The sequence below is a fragment of the Bufo bufo genome, chromosome 6 (genome assembly GCF_905171765.1).
Source record: "Bufo bufo chromosome 6, aBufBuf1.1, whole genome shotgun sequence".
Classification (NCBI taxonomy): domain Eukaryota; kingdom Metazoa; phylum Chordata; class Amphibia; order Anura; family Bufonidae; genus Bufo; species Bufo bufo.
This window is the reverse complement of record NC_053394.1, coordinates 357,972,849-357,995,177: the sequence shown is the minus strand read 5'-3', so window position 1 is coordinate 357,995,177 and position 22,329 is coordinate 357,972,849. Positions and strand designations below refer to the sequence as shown.

Here is a 22,329-nt window from a genome sequence, read left to right as displayed (position 1 = left end):
GGATACCGGAATTGGCAAATAGGGGTGTGGCAGGGGAGGAGCCAGGGCAGGAGGTGGGATGGGCCAGGGGTGGGTATGATAGGGAGAGAGCTGCAGCATAAAGGACATACCCCTGAAAAAGAACAAGCCCCCTGAGCGGTCAGCTTGATATAAATCTAGCAGAGCAGTGAATGGGGAGATCTCTGGATCCATGTGAGGTACAGGGCTGGTTCTCATGTGCTGTATTATGTTTCATGTTTCATTTTTTACATTAATTATGGTATAACCCCTTTAAATTACCTAAAATACAGTATATTCTAATAAGCAAATTTTTGTTTGTCTTGTATTTCATTTCCATTTTTTCCAGTCTCCTCTCCCCTCTTTTTGTAACAAGTCTTACTATAATCTTAACTCCACAGGGCTATGAGGAAAACTTTAAGGCTTTGATAACTCTGGTGGCCGACATCACCCTTGACCTGAAGAATTGTCACAAGACATTGAACAAGTTTTTTTTCAAGTAAGGAACGGAAAGTAAGAAAGTACTGATTGCACTCCACATCTCTTCAGGGATGGATTCCTGATCCTACATCAGAATAACAGTTGAGACTGACGTTGATATTTGAAGGGATTTTCCAGGGGAATACTTTTCTAAAACAAAATTGGGCAGAATGGGTTAAAAACAGCAAATAATCATAACCCACCTCACTGATCCCCCACCGCAGGCTTTGAGGTGCTGCTTTCCTTCCCAGCTGTTCTCCAGTAGCTGGTCCTGGGCTCGGCACACAGGAAATGGCTTGGACTGCCTGTTTAACCAATCAGTGACTGAGGCGGGTCACCTCTCCAGCCAGCCATTGGCTGAGCTAGCAGTCCAAGCCATTTCCTGTATGTCGACCCAGAGACCAGGAAGCAGAATGCGGCGGGGAACGGCAATGATGGGGGATAGGTGAGGTGTAATGCAAGGCACCAACGAAACAGACCAGTGAGGATGAAGTCAAAGGGGTTTATTAACAAAATAAGCAAAGTCCAGGTAAACTTCACCGGGCAAATATCAGGCAAACAAAAAACAAAGGAAAGCCAGGAGTAGTCCCGATCCGTGCATAAGTCTCTGTTCAACTTGCCAGGTAAACGGATGCGTCACGGAAAGTCCCGGGTCCTGGGTCCCACTGGAACGGACGGAGTCCCAGCAAACTTCAGTCAGTAGCTAGCAGTACTGACCTGCACCTGAATAAGGAAGGATAACATTGGGCACTGACCGACCTGGGAGGCCACCTTTTATGTGCCTGCTAACAAATCCCAGGGCACCAAGTGTGCACTCCCCATAGGAGACGCGCGTAACCTGTCCCGCAGCTCCACGAGGACCCTTTTTGGTCACACCGGAGTGCGAGACAGGTGAGGATCTTACATAAGGTGATTAATTAATGGCTAGTTGGTATTTTTCACCCATTCTGCCCCATTTTTTTTTTTTATCAAATGGAAAAACCCCTTAAGTCACTAAAGGGGCAGGCACATGGATGATACTCAAAAAAGTTCAGTAACTTAGTAATTACTGTACATTGCATTACTTATCTTGGTCTTATTCTGCATGTTACATCTCCTGGCATTCCTTACTAGCTTAATATCTGCACAGCACATACTGGAGGTAGGCCATGGACAGGACCTATATGGCTCAATTCATTTAACATCATATGCGCCAAAAAACTGGAGCACATTAGACTAGAAATCATCTCCAGCTCCATTTTTCTGGTGCACAGAACTCCCGACAATTACCTTTTAATAATTCTGATGCATCATGCACCAGCCTTAAAAGGCTATGTAGACCTTTTTTTATGATTGCATTTTACTCATTTTGGCCTACAAAAAAAAACATTTATTTAATCAGTCTTTTTTAAAAATATATGTACGTAAGAAGGCACACTCTCACTTGTTGAACGGAATAAATAAGGGGCAATGTGATAAAAAAGGATATGTGTTTATTTAACAATGCTAAAAATCTTGTGGTCTACTGTTATCAAATACAAATATACAATTAAAATATAGAGGGCCCTCCTTGTGTGCAGAGATTCTGCACTAATACTGCACTTTGGTTGCTATAAGGTGCCTAGTGCCGGCTGAATACACAGAAGTGCTGTATGCAAGCTGAGTACACAAGGATACATATATTGTACGCTAGGTACACATGAGGTGGTGATTCCTAGCGTACAATATACAGTACAGACCAAAAGTTTGGACACACCTTCTCATTCAAAGAGTTTTCTTTATTTTCATGACTATGAAGGCATCAAAACTATGAATTAACACATGTGGAATTATATACATAACAAACAAGTGTGAAACAACTGAAAATATGTCCTATTCTAGGTTCTTCAAAGTAGCCACCTTTTGCTTTGATTACTGCTTTGCACACTCTTGGCATTCTCTTGATGAGCTTCATGAGGTAGTCCCCTGAAATGGTCTTCCAACAGTCTTGAAGGAGTTCCCAGAGATGCTTAGCACTTGTTGACCCTTTTGCCTTCACTCTGCGGTCCAGCTCACCCCAAACCATCTCGACTGGGTTCAGGTCCGGTGACTGTGGAGGCCAGGTCATCTGGCGCAGCACCCATCACTCTACTTCATGGTCAAATAGCCCTTACTTTCAAAGTTTTCCCAATTAGAATATGACATATTTCCCAATTAGAATATGACATATTTTCAGTTGTTTCACACTTGTTTGTTATGTATATAATTCCACATGTGTTAATTCATAGTTTTGATGCCTTCAGTGTGAATCTATAATTTTCATAGTCATGAAAATAAAGAAAACTCTTTGAATGAGAAGGTGTGTCCAAACTTTTGGTCTGTACTGTATGTATCTAAGGTTGGGCCCTTCTTTGGAAACATCCGGTGTTAATTAAATCTTAATAACCAAGGTCTGCAGCAACACTTATGTGGACAACATGTACCTTTTTAGCAATTAGCTAAATATCTAGCTTGCACCCAGTACTTTTTCTATTCAGCCAGGACCTGGCACCCTATGTACTCAGTACAAATCAAGTATTTGATACACTGATATATGCAAAAATCACCTCCTGTGGACCTAACGTGCAATATATATATATATATCTTTATGTACTCAGCACTTTTATTTAACACCTGGCACTTTATGTATTCAGTACTGATGTAATTGATGTAATTAATGTATTACTGAACTATCACCTCCTATGCATCTAGCGTGCATTATCTATTCTTGTGTATTCAGCCTGCATACAGCACTTTTATATATTCAGCCAACACTAGGCATTTTCGAATCACCACCTCATGTGTACCTAGCGTACAATATATGTATCCTTGTGTACTCAGCTTGCATACAGCACTTCTGTGTATTCAGCCGGCACTAGGCACCTTATAGCAACCAAAGTGCAGTATTAGTGACCACAAGGAGGGCCCTCTATATTTTAATTGCATATTTGTATTTGATGACAGTAGGCCACAAGATTTTTAGCATTGTTAAATAAACACATATCCTTTTTATCACATTGCCCCTTATTTATTCCGTGCAACAACAAGTGAGAGTGTGCCTTCATACGTACATATATTCACTCTCCTCCATTAAACGGCCTCTGGGTGTGCCGATGATAGAGCACCTTTTTCCACATTACTAAACTGGTGAGCCACTGTACAATTATTCTTTTTTTTAAAATATTAAACCACTATGTCACAAAGGGTTAACTGTTTTTCTAGCTGTGTGAATCCTACTTTCACGTTGTGCCACTAATAACTCTTATCTCTAAATTACTAAAAGGTCACTTATTTCCGCCACATTCTTATCAGTAAGATAGGAACAGAGCTATAATGAGTGTTTATAATGTCAGAGATCAGAAATAAGGAGCTGGCAGCTCTCTGACTGATGGAAAAGAGAGAAAAATCTAAGGCTGCTACTAGAGCATCTCAGCTCTGTACAGAAAAAGGGCTCCATATTTTTAATAAAGACCAATTGGAAAAAAGATTTTTACCTCATAATGACTACAATGCAATAATAAAAATAAATTGCCCCCAAAGGTGTACATAGCCTTTAATACATTCCTCCATATGTGTCCAACTGCATTGTGGAAGCTCAGATAAACTGTCAGCGGTGGGCATGTTGGCATACTTGTTGACTCCTTCCAACAGCATCCTGCACGATTGTGAATTCAGTACTGGGCGCATAATACAGGCTGCAACTCAGAACCAGTGCTGGATAAGTCATGTAATGCATTTATTAATTTACAGTACATAATTTATGCTGTATCCATCAATGTAAGTCTGGTTTATGGAAAAGTATCCTTTGTATATCTGCCTGGACTCACAGAATACACATTTTTCTGATGTTATGTTTTTTTTATATTGTGTAGAGGACATTATATACTATTACACATCAGTATGATCTGCCTCATGGTATGTTTTGTTACCTTTGTCACAGCACTATTAAAGTGGATCTGTTCAGCCTGACCTTCCAGGAGCTGGAAGACCTGGTATGTATCTCAGGACAGTCTCCACTTTCTTATATCTTTTTCTTGTGTCATCAGACTATATATTATTTCTATATATTATTTGATGTCATTTCCCTTTTAGATCTCTGAGCAGTTGGTCTGTCAGCTTCCACCTCCTAGCCATAGCTCTCGCCAGCAGCTCTCTGAACTCTTGTACCAACTCTATCTCACTCTACGTGACCTTCACCAACTCCAAGACCACCTTCCAACCAGGTACCATCCCATATTATTCACTAGTATCATGCTAAGTGCAAAAATATCTGCATGAATTTCTACTATTACCCAGAGATGTAGGTTTCATTGCAACATCTGCAACAGGGACCCTAGTTATCATATATCAATTATAGTACTGGTCTCCTCAGAGGAACCTTTTATGCCACCAGTCTTCAGGGCCTGGGTGCAATTGAAACCTCTAATACTGCTAATATGAGCAGTATCTACCTTATGTTACACTCCCAAAATGTATATTGAGGTTCCTAGGACCACACATAAAATCTGTACCAGGGCTGCCAAACCATGTTCTTTTTTGTAGAGTAAGCATCTTTGGGCCTTCTCATAGACCAAGATGAGAGTTCTATGGCAACCTCACCATCCCCTATAGCTAAGCCACTGCCCAATGAAGTACCGGGTTAATTGTCCTTGGATCAGACGATAACACCTAAACTCAAGAGGTGCATAACACAATGAATGTTGTAATGTTTCGTATTGCATGTGATATTAGATATACTCTTCTTCTTTTAGGAACGGCTCTCTCCCACTGGATAATTTCCATCAAAAATTTGCTGACTGTCTACCTAGTTGGCTACAGAAGGCATATTCGACAGCTCTCGAGAGAGTCCAGAGAGCCGTGCGAATAGATCTGGTGAGGTGTTTCAGGAAAGACCCAAACTAATTTGAAAAGACTAAAGCCTTGTTCACATGTCAGTGCTTTGGTCAGTGATTTCCATCTGTGATTGTGAGCCAAAACCAGGATTGGAGCCTAAACAAAGATAAGCTATAAGGGAAAGATCTGCACCTTTTCTGTGTTTAGACCCGCACCTGGTTTTGGCTCAAAATCACTGATGGAAATCACTGACTGAACACTGACGTGTGAATAAGGAATAACTCGATTATATTTAAGACAAGATGCCCCCATTGCAGAATAATTATATATTTTTATTCTCTCCCCTAAAATATAAGACACATCGTTGTAAACTCTTATGTGAAGTTGCTAATAATTATTTTCCACCATTATTGAGTTACCTCATACTGTTTTGGGGAAAAAAAAGTCGTTGACATCCAATTGGTAGCCATTAAAACTCTTATGGGGGTTTATCACTTACTGTTTAAAGTGGACCATACACATTAGATGTATGTTGGCTGAATCCACCAAATTCCATACGATCAGCCAACCATCAGATATTGTGAAAAGAAGGGTCGGGCAGTTGATGTCAACATATCTAAAACTCTTGTTCTTGGAGATATGAGCCACCATTGGAGTTGTCTGGAAGCAGCTTTCTCCCCTTTCCCATTCACATGGATAGCCATGTCTGTGTTTGAAATACCCCTTTAAATGCAAATATGGAACTCCTGAGATTATAAATTCCCAGCTAGTGTCTATAAGATGTAATATACTACAAGTAACCAGTATATCTGTAGGCAGTGTTCAGTATTTCTATCATTATTGGTCAATTTGCTGTGATGGACTGAGGCTCCTTGGGCCCACTGGTGGAAACTATTCTTGAGGCCCAAGCCCTACATCATCAATAAAGTCTCATAGGTTTTAAATTAAAGAAATAGACCCTGGTGGCAAGGGATTGGCTCCAAAGGCAGCCAAATGGGTTTTCTTCTCTTGGACCCTTGGGGCTCCAGTATGGTATCAGAGCCTTGGCCCACAGAGGATCCTCTGGTACTCTGATGGCACAGTCTGACCATGCCTATTTGTTGTCTTTGGCCGGTATACATTCAGTGATTTTGTGTAGCCTTCCCTTATAGCACTGATGTCTCCATCTTCATGCAATAACTGATCAGCACTAACATAAAAAGCAATAAACAACTAGAAAGGGAGGGATATTTCTAGTTGGAAGCAATGTGGCATCTGAAGAAACCCACCTCTATACATTCACATACTGTAGAAGTCAGTTTGGTAACTGTGGTTCTTCTTTCAGCTGGTCCCATTGTCAGAGTTGCAGAAACACAGCGCCTCCACGGTGGATCTGTCCACGTGCTACACCCAGATTGGACGCACATGGCAGCAGCTAGCCTGGCCTGACGCTGAGGAGGCATTTATGATTATGGTGAAGTTCACTGAGGTGAGGAGTGTACATGTATTGGGTGGGAGGGGAGAATAAAATTCCGATAATCACATACAGTAAGATTACAATAGGTGATAAGTAGAGCAATCCCTGTAATCGTCGTGGTTGATCCTACTGATTACATAATGGTCGGTATAGGCGTATGACATATGAAGCAAAGAGCTTAGCTCTTTTCACGCTATGTCTTCAGCGTTTGTCCAAGGTCTCTTTTGGGAGGACTTCCCTATGGAAACCTCGGGCGCTTGCATTTAATGGAGGACACTGAGTAGGATTCCTCACCCATAGGTGTCCGTGTTAACAAAACACATACCATGCAATATGATTTTTCTCTTTGTACTGGATCCCTCTATGGATTACTTTAGTCTACTCTGCATTGCCATGCTGTAAAAAAAAAACATAAAAACCACAAAATGAAGGCCAAAAGAACATCCTTTTAGCCTCCATCGGTATAATGGGGACCTATGGGTCCATTTATCCCATGTCCCAGTAACTATCCTGGTCCATATGGTAAACGTACACTACAGGTGCAGTATGAAAAGAGCTGATTTTGGTCTTCGGCTGAAGATGTATATATGAAAGCTCTCACGTCATATACTGTATAAGTTGACCTTGATTAGTTCTGTCACACAGTATAGAGGGAAATGTATAGACTAGAGGATCAGGGTCTATAGTCCACGGAAGAGTAGACCCACAATGCGCTTTTATTTTCAATCTCTATGCATTGACAAGTGTTCTGAATATTGCACCGTCCTAATACATCCTCATTGCCTCTCAGGATATGTGCCGCATCGCTGTCATGTACTGCACAATGATTAAACAACGGGCAGAGGATTTGTCAGATACCAAAGATCCCGGGCAGGCCGCAAACAAGGTAAAATAGGGAAACATTGGTCATGATACAAAGAAAGGGCTCATGCACACAAACATACTTTTTGACCGTGTCCGTTCCGGTTTTTTTGCGGCCCTTATGTGGAACCATTAATTTCAGCGGTGCTGCAAAAGAAGGAAATTACTCTGTGTGCATTCTGAATGCGTATGTCCGCAAGTCTGTTTCGCAAAGAAATAGAACATGTCCTATTCTTGTCCGTTTTGCGGACAAGGATAGGCATTGTTACAATAGATCCACTAAAAATATGGATGTAACACGGACGTCACACAGATGTCATTAGTCTTTTTTGTGGATCCGTGTTTTACAGACCGCAAAATACATACAGTCATGTGCATGAGCCCAAAGTGTGATGTCTACCATGACTTCTCATCATATGCCTGTGGATTGATGCTTTGCGGACCTCAAAACATTACGATCGTGTGAATGTAGCCTAAGGAATATTTATTTGTGCTCCATATACCATATGTTACAAGCGGGGAACACAGATCTCATAGGGTCCCATAGCAAAACTGTATGATATCCCCCTTCCCAAATAAATTAAAAATAAATAGTAAAAAAAAAAAAGTTGGCCAATTTATCCGACGTCTGTCAGAAAAAGTGGAATAGGTGCTTCATAAATATAGCATTAATTCTGAACACCATATTTCCAAAAGTAATCACACCAGACAGCTTGTAAAAATACATTGATAAATCTTCTAGTACAAAGCTGGCTGCCTGCAGCCACCACCAGGGGGAGCTCAGTGCATACGAATTTATGCTGTTAGCATTTACTGGAATTGAAAGTAAAATAATCTCTCACTAATCCCCCTAGTAGCAGCTGCATGAAAATTCTGTGTTCTCTTGTGGAGAAAAGAAAGAGTTCAGCGTCCCCTCTTCCCCCGGGCCTGTATCAGTTGCGTGGTCTGCCTCCATTGAAGGTACCCCACTGGTTACAAAAACCATTGTCCTAACTATACAAGTTCCAATTGCATCCAAGTTCCAAAAGATCTTGACAAAATGACTAGGGTAAAGTTGTCGATACACAGTAGACAAAGGTTGGCCAAACCCATCGATAAGATAAGCCAACCTTCTAATGTGTCTGGAGGCTTTTACCCCGTTGTCAGGGAAAAGAAGAGTCAGGCATGTAGGATTTCAACATGCTTGATCCTTTATTCTGAAGAGAGGTAGGATAACAGAGATATGAGCTGTCTGGCAGCAACACATTCCCTTCTCCTCCGATAAGTATTGATCCAAATCAGTTTGAAGGGCTATACGATCATGGACATAGACATCTAGTATCTTACCACTTTACAAACATACAAAGAAAGGCAGCTGAACTAATAAGGAGCATAAGGGATCTTGGTTAAGAAGAAAGACTGAGATAAACGTCTTTAGTCTGAGATGAGATGGAGGATACAATCAGTTTCTTGGATTATATAAATGGCCCATACAAAAATACATTAAAAACACATTTCACCATGTTCACATTATGTTCTTCTTCCACATTTAGCATGTACACCAAGAACACCGTGGGTGTACAAACTAAATGTGCCAATAGGCTTCCACTGGCAGAAGACAATAGACTTCCTTGAATTCCTTTTGGCCTCCATCTGGCTAGTAGGAAATTGTATAGTAGATTATGCTATTCTATACCACAGTATCCAATAAAAACTGTATGTATAACGGATGCCATAATAGCCTTTGGGTCATGGAGGCTATTGTTAAATGTATATATCCCCAGGGAAGCTCCAGCCTTATAATTCCATACATGGTCACCATATATGGTCAGTTAGGTGACTGGAGCTTACCCGGGAGTGATTGTCCTGTGCAGAGAGGGGGAGGAGGGAATGCAGCTGCACAAGGGTGCACTTTGTGTAGGGTGGGAGTAGGTAGGATAATAACGTCTTGTTCACTGCCACAAATAAAAATAAGTGGAAAGAACTCATTTCAAGGAGCATAAGCTCTGCAGCTGAACATCCTACCAGCAGATTGAGAGAGGACTAGGTTTGAGAAATTACAGAAGGTAGGGGACCTGATTCTGCTTGGAGCTTGAGATTGAAGCTTCCTCAAGTGATCCATATGTTTGCAGTGTACTCAAGTTGTGCGTAGTAGGTGGTTCTGGGTGTAGTAGTGCAATATACACTAACCTGGTACAGCTGACTCTCTGCAAGGGCAGGTATAGAATTAGAAATAGTTTGTGACGCCAGTGCCAAGTAAACGGTGGCACGCCGTTTGCGGAAAGCAGAAATAAATTGAGGAAACGTGGAATTAAAACAGAACTTGAACTTTAGTAGTTTTAAGCAGAGACAATCTTGGAAACGCAGTTCCTCAGCATACAGTCGATTTTGCAATTCGGTCGATGCAGGCAATTCAGTACAGCAGGGTAATTACAGAGTGTTAAACACAGGACTTGCAGCACAGGAGCTTGCACTCTAATTCTGTCTGATCCTGGAATGTAGCAATTCTTCACCAAGGCCCATTAACCTAAGTCTGGCTTTATATCCTTGATTATGGCTCTTATAAGTACCTCCTCTGTTTCTCTCAGTACCTCTGGCTCCTCTGATTTTTGCCTCTGTCTCTCCCAGCTTCTGAATGGTTCCTCAGGCTCTAGCAACTTCTGAGCTCTGGTCTAGACTGCCTTTTACTTCCTTGTCTGGGCCTTATATAAACTAGGGCTCCCTAGCTCCCTCTATGGACTAGAAGTAGGAATGACACCCCTAGCAGGCCTGTACATGCAAGTTTCAGTAACAGGGAAATACATACATTACATGACATTTTATAAAACTGACATATACCAACTTTCCATAATTAAGGAGGGACGACAGCACACCAAGTGACCTTTGGTAGTGACGGGTATTACAGTTCCCGTACACTACATACCCCACTGCTTTAAGCTGAGTACGCCCTCGTACTCCATCATGGGTCGCCCAACTGGAATCTCTACCTGAAATAGACAAAGAGACATGCAGGCATACCTATATGCAATTCAACTGCATTTACATCAGGTCCAATTGGCAAAGGTGCAGGGTAGTGACAAGGGGCGTCGTTCTCTTCTCTCAGGATAATGAATGGAACGGGGGCGCTGACCTGGCACAGCGTAACATTAGAACCAGGATAGTCCATGACAATGAATAAGTCCATGATAAAACAGTAGAAAACGGTATAAAAGTTCTTGGAGGCTCAAATACCAAACATGAGTCCGTACCCAGGTTATTTCTTATTAAATCACAGAGGCTCTCATGCGGTGGAGTCCATCTCTGGGCACAATACTTTAAAAGAGTAAGAATCTCAGAGGCTCAGGTTCTTTTGAGTCTGTCTCCGGGCACGGTTCCTTAGTATCAGGTTGCACTATAAAATGACAGCAAGAAAAGTGCTGTAAAACCCCTGATCAACCTGAAAAGGGGGTGAAGGGTAAAAGGTGCAACAAAGGAACAGGCACAACTTGGCGTGGGATAGCAAAAGCAGGCAGGAGATCCTGGAAACAAGCCTGGCCTTGCTGACTTTGTAATTTCAGTGGTCAACACCCACCACTGAGCCGTGGACAAACTGGCAGCCGCAACAAAGGACCAGGAAACGTAGGACTCCTGTCCTGGAAGGGTGAACATATATTTCTTCAGTGAAATAAATCAAAGGCCTAGCAGGCTGATTCACGGTGGCACATCATAACCACTTGGCTCTGCTGGCAAGTATCGTCTGTAGTATTCCTCTACAGGAGGGTGTGCCCACATAACTGTGTCAGGGGGCAGCTGTAGGGTAAAGGGGCCCCTAATAGGTATTGGCCCCATAGGCCTAGGGGTGAACCCTCTGGTGGACCGTGCCGGCCCTGGCATGATCACTGCAGGGTGTGACGTGCTTGGCACCGCCGCAGCAAGCGGTCCGGTGCTCTGGGTGCAGCAGTTTACGGCTATCGCGGGTCCGGTCTGGGGCACTGACGGAGCGGTGACAACAGAAGGCGGTCGGCGGGTGGTGACAGGCACCCTTACCTCATCCTTCCTCGGCGGCGTCCGGATCCTGGCGGTGTATGTCTTGCGCAACTCCCGCAACTTCTCCTCCAGCCGGACGATCTGCTCACCGATGCTCTCTGTGTCGGAGTCGCTGTCCTCTGCTGGCGCCGCCGGCGCAGGTACAGTCACCGATGACGCGGACTCGGCCTTGGCAGGTTCTGGCGATGCGTCTGGTCTCCGACCCATCCGGATGTTCTGAAAGGTAGCACTAAGTCCTTTTAACTGTTCCAGCTCAGATATTGTCTTCTCCCGACGAGGCAGCTCGGGGGAAGGATAGGGGCTCACCCATTTTTCCAACACGGTTGGCTGCCAGAAGACATTCGGCCCAATGAAGGCGCTCCGCTCCTGAAAGGCGTGATGGGCCGGCTCTGGAGAGCGTTCAGGTTCTCGCTCGCAGCCAGAGTAGTCTTCTCCTTCTTCTGCCTCCCAATCCTCATGTCCTCGCTTGGGACGGGTCACAGCAGTCGCATAGGGGCCTCGCAGGCTCTCGGCAGGGGTGTACTCCACTTCCTCTCCCTCGCGGAGGCTGTGCTGGTACGAAGGGAGGTAGTCTCTTTTGACAGACCTTCGATTGACATAGAGGTCTCTGCCAGTTAGATAGTCCTGAATAAACCCGTAGCCACGGGATTTGTCAAATGAAAGCACCAGTCCCCTTCTCCTTTCCAGGCGGGGTTGTGTGTGCGTATGCTTCTCATGTATTGTCTTGGTCAGTTCCTCATAGACGATTTTCGTCCTTGTATTCCGCTTGATAGCGGCCTCTCGGATCTCCGCCATCAGGGAAGACCATTTGAAAGATGGCTGGAAAAAGTCCCTCCACGAGCCATAGTAGGGCTCGGGTTCTTTCTCCCTTGGGCGGCAGGCGGGTTGCTCCGGTCCCGGAGCGTAGGCCGGTGGAGCCTCCTCTGGCTCTACACCAACATCAGACATCTTTGCAATTTCAGGTGTGGACGCTGCAGCAACACTCTGCTCACTATCCAACATGCTCGATCCTTCTGAGGAGAGCGATAGGGACGCGTCAATTACAGCAGCTAGCTCCTCCCATTGCTCTGGGAGGCCGCCCCCCAGGCACTCCAGTATAGGGAAGGCGGTGTCCATTCTGGCAGACATGCAAATGTCCAGATAAGCCGTGGCGCCTGCCCTTGACCTTCTTCCCGCTTCTTCCTCAGAAAGGCGCCAATTTTTCCCGCCTTTTCGGGATGAAGGTGACGCAGCAGTAAATTCAGCCAGCTCAGCGGCCATCTTTAGCAAGAAACGCTGTCTGTTCACTGACAGCAAGCAGGATTGTAAAAAGTCCATAAAACCACACTCCAATGCGGCGATTTTCTTCCTCTGTATAGCGCAACACTGCACAGCGCTTTTTAGAAGTTTTTGGAACACTTTGGGTACGATTTTCAGTCCACAAAGTCCACTTGAATAAAACAGGAAAATTGTCACTTTGGTCACAGGGCAACTGTATAAGGCACAAAGTTCACGCTTCTTGCACTAGAAAGCGTGCGTATCCTGTTCGTGACGCCAAAAGAGAGGTGCAGTGTACTCAAGTTGTGCGTAGTAGGTGGTTCTGGGTGTAGTAGTGCAATATACACTAACCTGGTACAGCTGACTCTCTGCAAGGGCAGGTATAGAATTAGAAATAGTTCGTGACGCCAGTGCCAAGTAAACGGTGGCACGCCGTTTGCGGAAAGCAGAAATAAATTGAGGAAACGTGGAATTAAAACAGAACTTGAACTTTAGTAGTTTTAAGCAGAGACAATCTTGGAAACGCAGTTCCTCAGCATACAGTCGATTTTGCAATTCGGTCGATGCAGGCAATTCAGTACAGCAGGGTAATTACAGAGTGTTAAACACAGGACTTGCAGCACAGGAGCTTGCACTCTAATTCTGTCTGATCCTGGAATGTAGCAATTCTTCACCAAGGCCCATTAACCTAAGTCTGGCTTTATATCCTTGATTATGGCTCTTATAAGTACCTCCTCTGTTTCTCTCAGTACCTCTGGCTCCTCTGATTTTTGCCTCTGTCTCTCCCAGCTTCTGAATGGTTCCTCAGGCTCTAGCAACTTCTGAGCTCTGGTCTAGACTGCCTTTTACTTCCTTGTCTGGGCCTTATATAAACTAGGGCTCCCTAGCTCCCTCTATGGACTAGAAGTAGGAATGACACCCCTAGCAGGCCTGTACATGCAAGTTTCAGTAACAGGGAAATACATACATTACATGACATTTTATAAAACTGACATATACCAACTTTCCATAATTAAGGAGGGACGACAGCACACCAAGTGACCTTTGGTAGTGACGGGTATTACAGTTCCCGTACACTACATGTTGGCTCCAGGAGTTGCGGCGGTTCTTCAGCCATATCTCACTGTATACCTATGCCGTGGCATATGGAGCAGTCTTCTATTGGAGGTTTGGATCAGGAATCCAGCGTATACATAAGTCTGCACACGGTATGTGAACAGGACCTAAAGTCCCTTGAAAGGTTCAGTCCCCAGAGACAAAATGGCTGGCCACTTTATTAAAAATTATGAATTTTCATACATTAGACCACAGTATTTTCTTTTGCATGGTCACTTTCCCTCTGAAGCTCATGTCTTGTCTGTCACCTTCTCTCAGCTGTGTCTGGTGTTGAATAACATCGAGCATCTACGGCTGGTGGTGCGCTCTCTACCTGAGAAACTGAATTGGTCATCACTGGAGGAACAAACACAGGGGGTTTTAAGCACGGAGCAATTTCAGCACACGCTCTACGACCAGCTGAAGGGCGCTGTGGCCTGCCTGGATCGGGAGATTCGAGGTGTGGTGCAGGCTCTTGCTCAAAAAGTAAGGTCCAGTGTCTATTGATACAGTTTTTCTTCTTCAGTCTTCCATCTCTAATTTTCCCTCTTACTTTATCACAGCTGGACGCTGGCATTGCCAGACACCTCCAGTCCATAGCCAGTGTGAGTGACTCCCGGGATCCCAATGATGTGAGTCTCGCCTCTAGCTCCTCTTATTCATGTCTCTGGCTGTCAAGTCCTTATTGTAACAGAGTATAATTTTAGCTTTTATTTAGTGTTAATCTGTGGATTCTATCATACAGAGCTGTGTACCAATGATGAAATTCTTGGAATCTGAGTTAAAATACATGAACCAGAACCTAGTGCAGGAAAACTTTAACTGGTGAGTGACCCAAATTCATTGACTTCAAGGGCATCTGTCAGCAGATTTGTACCTATGACACTGGCTGACCTGTTACATGTGCGCTCGGCAGCTGAAGACATCTGTGTTGGTCCCATGTGCATATGTGCCCACATTGCTGAGAGAAATGAGGTTTTAATATATGCAAATAAGCCTCTAGGAGCAACGGGGGCATTGCCATTGCACCTAAAGGCTCTGCTCTCTGCAACTGCTGCGTCCTCTGCACTTTTACTGACAGGGACAGGTGTGATGATATTTACACTGCCTGGACCTGTCAATCAAAGTGCAGAGGGTGTGGCATTTGCAGTGAGAGCAGAGCCTCTAGGAGTAATGGTAACGCCCCCATTGCTCCCAGAGGTTGATTTTCATATAGTAAAACATCCTTTTTCTCAGCAATGAGAGCACATGTGAACACGGGACCAACACAGATGCCTTCAGCTGCCAAGTGCACATGTAACAGGTCAGCCAGTGTCATAGCTACAAATCTGTTCTTTAAAGGGGTATTTCGGTTATAGGATGTTTTCCCCTATCCACACGATAGGGGATAACTATTAGGTTAGCAGGGGTCCCACTGCAGCTCCCAAAATAAACGGAGCGGCTGCTCCAATCATTTCTATGGGGGCTCCAGAGACAGCAGAGCACTGTACTCGACTCCAGAGCTCCCATAGAAATGAATGGAGAGGTTGCTCGCATGCTGCTCTGTTCAATTGGGGGTCTCCACAGGGTATGGGATCCCCGTTCCCTACCACTGGGACTCCCATCGATCTAATAGTTATCCCCTGTCCTGTGAATAGGGGATAACTTGATATAACCAGAATACCCCTTTAATTGAAATTACTCTAACTTCTTCAAGGGGTTGTCCAGGATCTAGCAATAGTGATAACTAACAATTCTCTAATATATGATTATTACCGTTCTGGCCTGTATTGCCGATCCCCGTCCACTCTACAAACTTCCACTTCTGCTGACGTCACGTCCATCAATTAGCATGACGGACACAACATGTATGAGCAGGGCATTGTTAGGGGAGGTGATGTGGCTGGTTAAAACAGCACAGCAAAGCATGATGGGTATGGGGAAACCGGAAATTATGTGACGTATTATCATGACTGTATGACCGCTGCAGCCAATTATGTATTTCTCTGGTGACAGTTTTGTCTAATTTACTCCTTTTCCAGCCTCCTGTCTCTGCTTTGGTCTCACATCCTCACCGTCCTCTCCAGCCTGTCCAGGCACATCACCCCTTCTGTCCGATATTACCAGAGGCTGCATGCCGCACTGAAGGTAACACTTCACTTGTGGACCGTATATGACACTATACACAATACATATATGTCTCTATACACACTAAATATATGACACTATACACTAAATATAGGACACTATACACTACATATATGACACTATATACACTACATATGACACTATATACACTACATATAGGACACTATACACACAACATATATGACTCTATACACACTACATATATGACACTATACACACTACATATATGACACTATACACACTACATATGACACTATACACATTACATATATGACTCTATAAACACTACATATATGACTCTATACACACTACATATATGATACTATGTACACTACATACAGTACAGACCAAAAGTTTGGACACACCTTCTCATTCAAAGAGTTTTCTTTATTTTCATGACTATGAAGGCATCAAAACTATGAATTAACACATGTGGAATTATATACATAACAAACAAGTGTGAAACAACTAAAAATATGTCATATTCTAGGTTCTTCAAAGTAGCCACCTTTTGCTTTGATTACTGCTTTGCATTCTCTTGATGAGCTTCAAGAGGTAGTCCCCTGAAATGGTCTTCCAACAGTCTTGAAGGAGTTCCCAGAGATGCTTAGCACTTGTTGGCCCTTTTGCCTTCACTCTGCGGTCCAACTAACCCCAAACCATCTCGATTGGGTTCAGGTCCGGTGACTGTGGAGGCCAGGTCATCTGGCGCAGCACCCCATCACTCTCCTTCATGGTCAAATAGCCCTTACGTTCAACGTTTTCACAATTTTTCGGCTGACTGACTGACCTTCATTTCTTAAAGTAATGATGGCCACTCGTTTTTCTTTACTTAGCTGCTTTTTTCTTGCCATAATACAAATTCTAACAGTCTATTCAGTAGGACTATCAGCTGTGTATCCACCTGACTTCTCCTCAGCGCCACTGATGGTTCCAACCCCATCTATAAGGCAAGAAATCCCACTTATTAAACCTGACAGGGCACACCTGTGAAGTGAAAACCATTTCAGGGGTCTACCTCTTGAAGCTCATCAAGAGAATGCCAAGAGTGTGCAAAGCAGTAATCAAAGCAAAAGGTGGCTACTTTGAAGAACCTAGAATATGACATATTTTCAGTTGTTTCACACTTGTTTGTTATGTATATAATTCCACATGTGTTAATTCATAGTTTTGATGCCTTCAGTGTGAAGTTGCAATTTTCATAGTCATAAAAATAAAGAAAATTTTTTGAATGAGAAGGTGTGTCCAAACTTTTGGTCTGTACTGTATATGACACTATACACACTACATATATGACAATATACACACTACATATATGACACTATACACACTACATATATGACACTATGCACATTACATATATGACTCTATACACACTACATATATCACACTATACACACTACATATATCACACTATACACACTACATATAGGACACTATACACACTACATATAGGACACTATATACACGACATATATGACACTATATACACTACATATATGACACTATACATATTACATATATGACTCTATACACACTACATATAGGACACTATATACACGACATATATGACACTATATACACTACATATATGACACTATATACACTACATATATGACACTATATATATGACACTATACACACTACATATATCACACTATACATATTACATATATGACTCTATACACACTACATATATGACACTATACACACTACATATAGGACACTATACACACTACATATATGACACTATACACACTGCATATAGGACACTATACACACTACATATATGACACTATACACACTACATATATGACACTATATACACTACGTATATGACACTATGCACATTACATATATGACTCTATATACACTACATATATGACATTATACACACTACATATATGACACACACATTACATATATTACACTATACGCACTACATATATGACACTATATACACTACATGTATGTCTCTATATACACTACATATATGACACTATACACACGACATATATGACACTATATACACTACGTATATGACACTATACACACTACATATATGACTCTATATACACTACATATATGACATTATACACACTACATATATGACACACTCATTACATATATTACACTATACGCACTACATATATGACACTATATACACTACATGTATGTCTCTATATACACTACATATATGACACTATACATATAAATCTCCCCACTGATCTGATATTGGTAACTTATCCTAAGTATAGGTCATTAATGTTTTCTCTGTGAAAACCCCTTTAAAGGGATTACCCATCTTGTACATTGGGGGCAGATCTCTAGGATATGCCCTCAATGTCTTATAGGTGTGGGTCCCACCTCTGGGACCAGCGCCTATCCTTAGAACGGAGACCACAAAGTGACTGAGGGCGCATGGAGTGTGGGCAGCTGCCCACTATTCATTTCTATGAATCTATTTCAGAAGTCCCACTGAAATTAATGGGAAGACTAGCGCAGCCAATGCTCCATTCACTTCTTGGTGCTTAAGGAAATAGCTGAGCCAACACATCGATTGGAGCCTGCAAAGTGCATTCATTTCTAAGGATAAATGTAGGTCCTAGAGGTCCTAGCTACAGTATATGTCCCCAATGTCCAAGATGGGACAACCTCTTTAAGATGTAGGGAGCCAACCTCTACTTGTGTACACCCGTCCCCACACATGCCAGTAATCATTATAGGGCTTTAGATGCCTTCTGTATCAATTTACATATTTGATTGAGAGGATCTTCTTTCCACCTAGAATTTGGAGTCGTGCTTCCACGCGGAGGGTTGTGGACTGTCATTAGAAAGCCTCCACACAGCCACCTTCATTGTAAGTACAACTGTTCTTTGCCAATTCTGAATCGATGAGTTATAAATGTGAAAAACTTATGGGTCCAGATCTACTAACCCTAAAGATGGTGTAGGCTTAGACCATCAGTCTAGACCTGCCCCAGATTTATCACATGGGAGGAGAAATCTGGTGCAGGGACAGACACTTTTTTATGGCTCTATACCAACTATTGGTCGGCTTACCTTTGAGACAGAATTTTACGCCAGAATTGCTCCAAAATGGCGCATCTCAGACCCCACCTATTTCCCACAAAGCCCAGTCCACTTTCAGCTTAGCCCCTCCCCTTGTCAAGCATATCAGGAAAAAGTATAGAAATCCGAGATGCGCCAACTATTGGTCTGATTAAACAGAAATTGGTCAGATAATCTGTTGGTGTAAATGCACCCTAGCCACATTCTTATCAGTAAGATAAAAATTGAGTTAGGGCTCATGCACATGACTGTATGTATTTAGTGGTCTTCAAAACATGGATCCGCAAAACATACGGATGACATTCGTGTGCATTCCGTATTTTGCTGAACAGAACAGCTGGCCCCTCATAGAACAGTCCTATCCTTGTCCGTAATGCGGACAATAATAGGACATGTTCTATTTTTTGGCGGAATGGACGTGCGGACATAGGGAAACGGAATGCACACGGAGTAACTTTGGTTTTTTTTGCGGACCCATTGAAATGAATGGTCCCAAATTCAGTTCACAAAGAAAAAGAAACGGACACGGAAAGAAAATACATTTGTGTGCATGAGCCCTTAAGTGTTTAGGAAGTCAGAGATCAGAGATAAGGAGATGAGCTGCCTGACAGCAGAGTAAAAATACTACTGCTACTAAAGAATCTCAAGGCTGCACAGAGAAAGGGGCTAAATTTTTTTTTTTATAAAAACCAATGATGTTTAGCTCAAAATCAGTATAATGCAATAATAAAAAATTGTGTCTGTTCATCATTTGCGTCACCGTGGCCTACAACAAACAATGGCGGCACAAAATCATCTTTTTTAGGCGTGTATTTCTGTGTACAGTATATTACACTGTTAAAGAAAATCATATGACTGAGAATACCATGAGAATTTAATATTGTATTTTGTATATTAGACTCATGTTTGATATTGCTATAGTTAGAATATAATTTTAACATGTAAAGCTCTCCTGGACAATGCCACCCATATAATATGTATTTCGTACCCTATGAATTGATTTATGGTATTTGGAATGGCTAAATGCAGGGTTTTTTTGCTATTGGGCTGCAGCATTATTATGAGCATCTTTATACCCCCTCTTTAATATTAGCCAGTTAGCCACACAAAATATGGTTGAAGTAGAATAAAAATATGGATGTGTGAATGCGGGCTAAGACCAGAACTCTTAATCCACTTTCCTATTTTTCCTCTTCCTACAGACCCTAGAGCAGGATCTAGAACTTTGTTCCTCCAGCACTCGGAAACTAATAGAAAGGTATTATCAGCAGAAGATCCAGCAACAGGTAAGGACCAGACGGACGATGCCGAGAGTCTCACATGGCCGCAGTTACAGGCAGAATAATTTACTTCACCAGTCCGATAAAGTCTACGTAAGGCTGGGCAGCAGATCAGCAGATGTATCAGTACAGGAATAGACTTATATATCATGTCAAGCATGGACAATCTCTGTCTATATAATTCTATGATATATTTTATCTCGATTTTTATTTGTATGGGCTGCAGCCTCAGGGTTCTTTTTGTATAGTTAAGAATTTAGCTCCTGAAAACCCACATATTCCAAGGCAGGAAGCAGCAGGTGTAGAGATATTAATTGCTTCATATTGTGTACTATGGACATGCATGTTGCACTTTTTTTTATATGTACTTATTATCTATCAGTTCAAATGTGCACTATAGAGAAGGTCTGATCCCACCGATGATCTACTGTAGTACAAACTGCTGAACAGGTTACTGCTGGCTATGATAGAAAGGGGTCAGAACTCAGAGGACATCACAGCTTGCTGTGTATGAGGGTGTGTAGCTGCAAACTGGTCAAAGTTCCCATGCTGACCTGTCCTCCACCAAAAGTGCCCATAATGGACAACTGAGCATCAGAACTGGACCATGGAGCAATGGAAGAAGATGGCCTAGTCTGATGAAGTCTGATGTTTTGTTTGATATCATGTGGATGACCGAGCGTGTGCCTCACTTACCTAAGGGAAGAGATGGAACCAGGATGCACTATATTCTGGACAATGTTCTGCTGGAAACCTTGGGTCCTGGCATCATGTGGATGTTATTATGACAGGTTCCACCTATCTAAACATTGTACAGACAAGTGCCGCCTTTAGGACAGAGTTATTACCTAATGACAGTGGCCTCTTTTAGCAAGATAATGTCCCCACCACACTGCAAAAAGCCCAAAACTGTTCACGAATGGTTTGAGGACCACGACAAAGTGTTCAAGTTGATAAACTCCTGTGGGGTGTGGTGGAAAAACAAGGCCAATCCATGGAGGCTGCACCTCACAACTTCCTGGACATAAAGGATCTGCTGCAAAAGTCTTGATGCCAGATACCACAGGACACCTTCAGAGGTCTTGTGGACTCCTTGCCTTGCCAGATAAGAGCTGTTTTGGTGGCATAGGGGGACCTGTACAGTATTAGACAGGTCGTTCTAATGTTATGCCTGATCAGTAAAGATATTTATTTGTCAAGTATTTCATATGTATATATTTGAACTGCTTACAGTATGGATCCAGTGCAGAAAAGTATGGAGCTGTTACAGTAAAAGTCAGCTACCGGCAATCCGAGCAGAAACTGCATGTTGAGATCCTCAATGCAGCGAATCTTCTTCCTCTGGATTCCAATGGTAAGCAAAACACACACACACACATTATGTAGCAACGCAGAACGTAGGCATAGTGGATGCGTTGGAGAGGATGGGAGTGGTGGTAGCACAGTGAAGGTGGTTGCACTTACTCATGGTGGTTCCCCTGCTGCTGCTCTCCCTAGGCTGAGCGTGCAGTGGTTTCTTCCCTTGGGGCATTCTCTTGCAGCTTCTAGTCTCAAGGATGAAGTTTCCCTGGACCAGGCTTCTCCCAAGGCCTACTTTTTAGGAGCTCACACATGCATATGTTGCCTCCAGCTCTGATGATCAGACACTCTCTTTCTACTAGCCTGGGAGGACAGGTCAAATATTCATATGACACACTATATGACACCCACACACACACTTGGTGGTCTATGGCAGTAGATGGATTAATAGGTTTACACTTGGTTCCCTGGTGATCTTGTGAAACTATGGCTGTGATTAAACCGCAGGATCTGGCAGTCTTGAACCCTTCTCCCCCTACCCCAGATTTTAATATTCACACACCTTTTAGC

General features: G+C 42.9%; 1 protein-coding gene across 2 annotated transcripts in view; it reads left to right on the top strand.

Moving 5' to 3' along the window:
• Positions 1–22,329, top strand: part of UNC13D (unc-13 homolog D) — an 80,167-nt gene that overhangs the window by 53,900 nt on the left and 3,938 nt on the right. For both annotated transcript variants that reach the window (XM_040438809.1, XM_040438808.1), the window contains exons 18-30: positions 399–496; positions 4,415–4,466; positions 4,567–4,697; positions 5,226–5,346; positions 6,632–6,775; positions 7,554–7,649; positions 14,261–14,467; positions 14,545–14,613; positions 14,727–14,806; positions 16,003–16,108; positions 18,897–18,968; positions 20,383–20,466; positions 21,694–21,814. In XM_040438809.1, the coding sequence (XP_040294743.1) occupies positions 399–496; positions 4,415–4,466; positions 4,567–4,697; positions 5,226–5,346; positions 6,632–6,775; positions 7,554–7,649; positions 14,261–14,467; positions 14,545–14,613; positions 14,727–14,806; positions 16,003–16,108; positions 18,897–18,968; positions 20,383–20,466; positions 21,694–21,814 (1,381 nt within the window). The remainder of the gene's footprint in view (positions 1–398; positions 497–4,414; positions 4,467–4,566; positions 4,698–5,225; positions 5,347–6,631; positions 6,776–7,553; positions 7,650–14,260; positions 14,468–14,544; positions 14,614–14,726; positions 14,807–16,002; positions 16,109–18,896; positions 18,969–20,382; positions 20,467–21,693; positions 21,815–22,329) is intronic.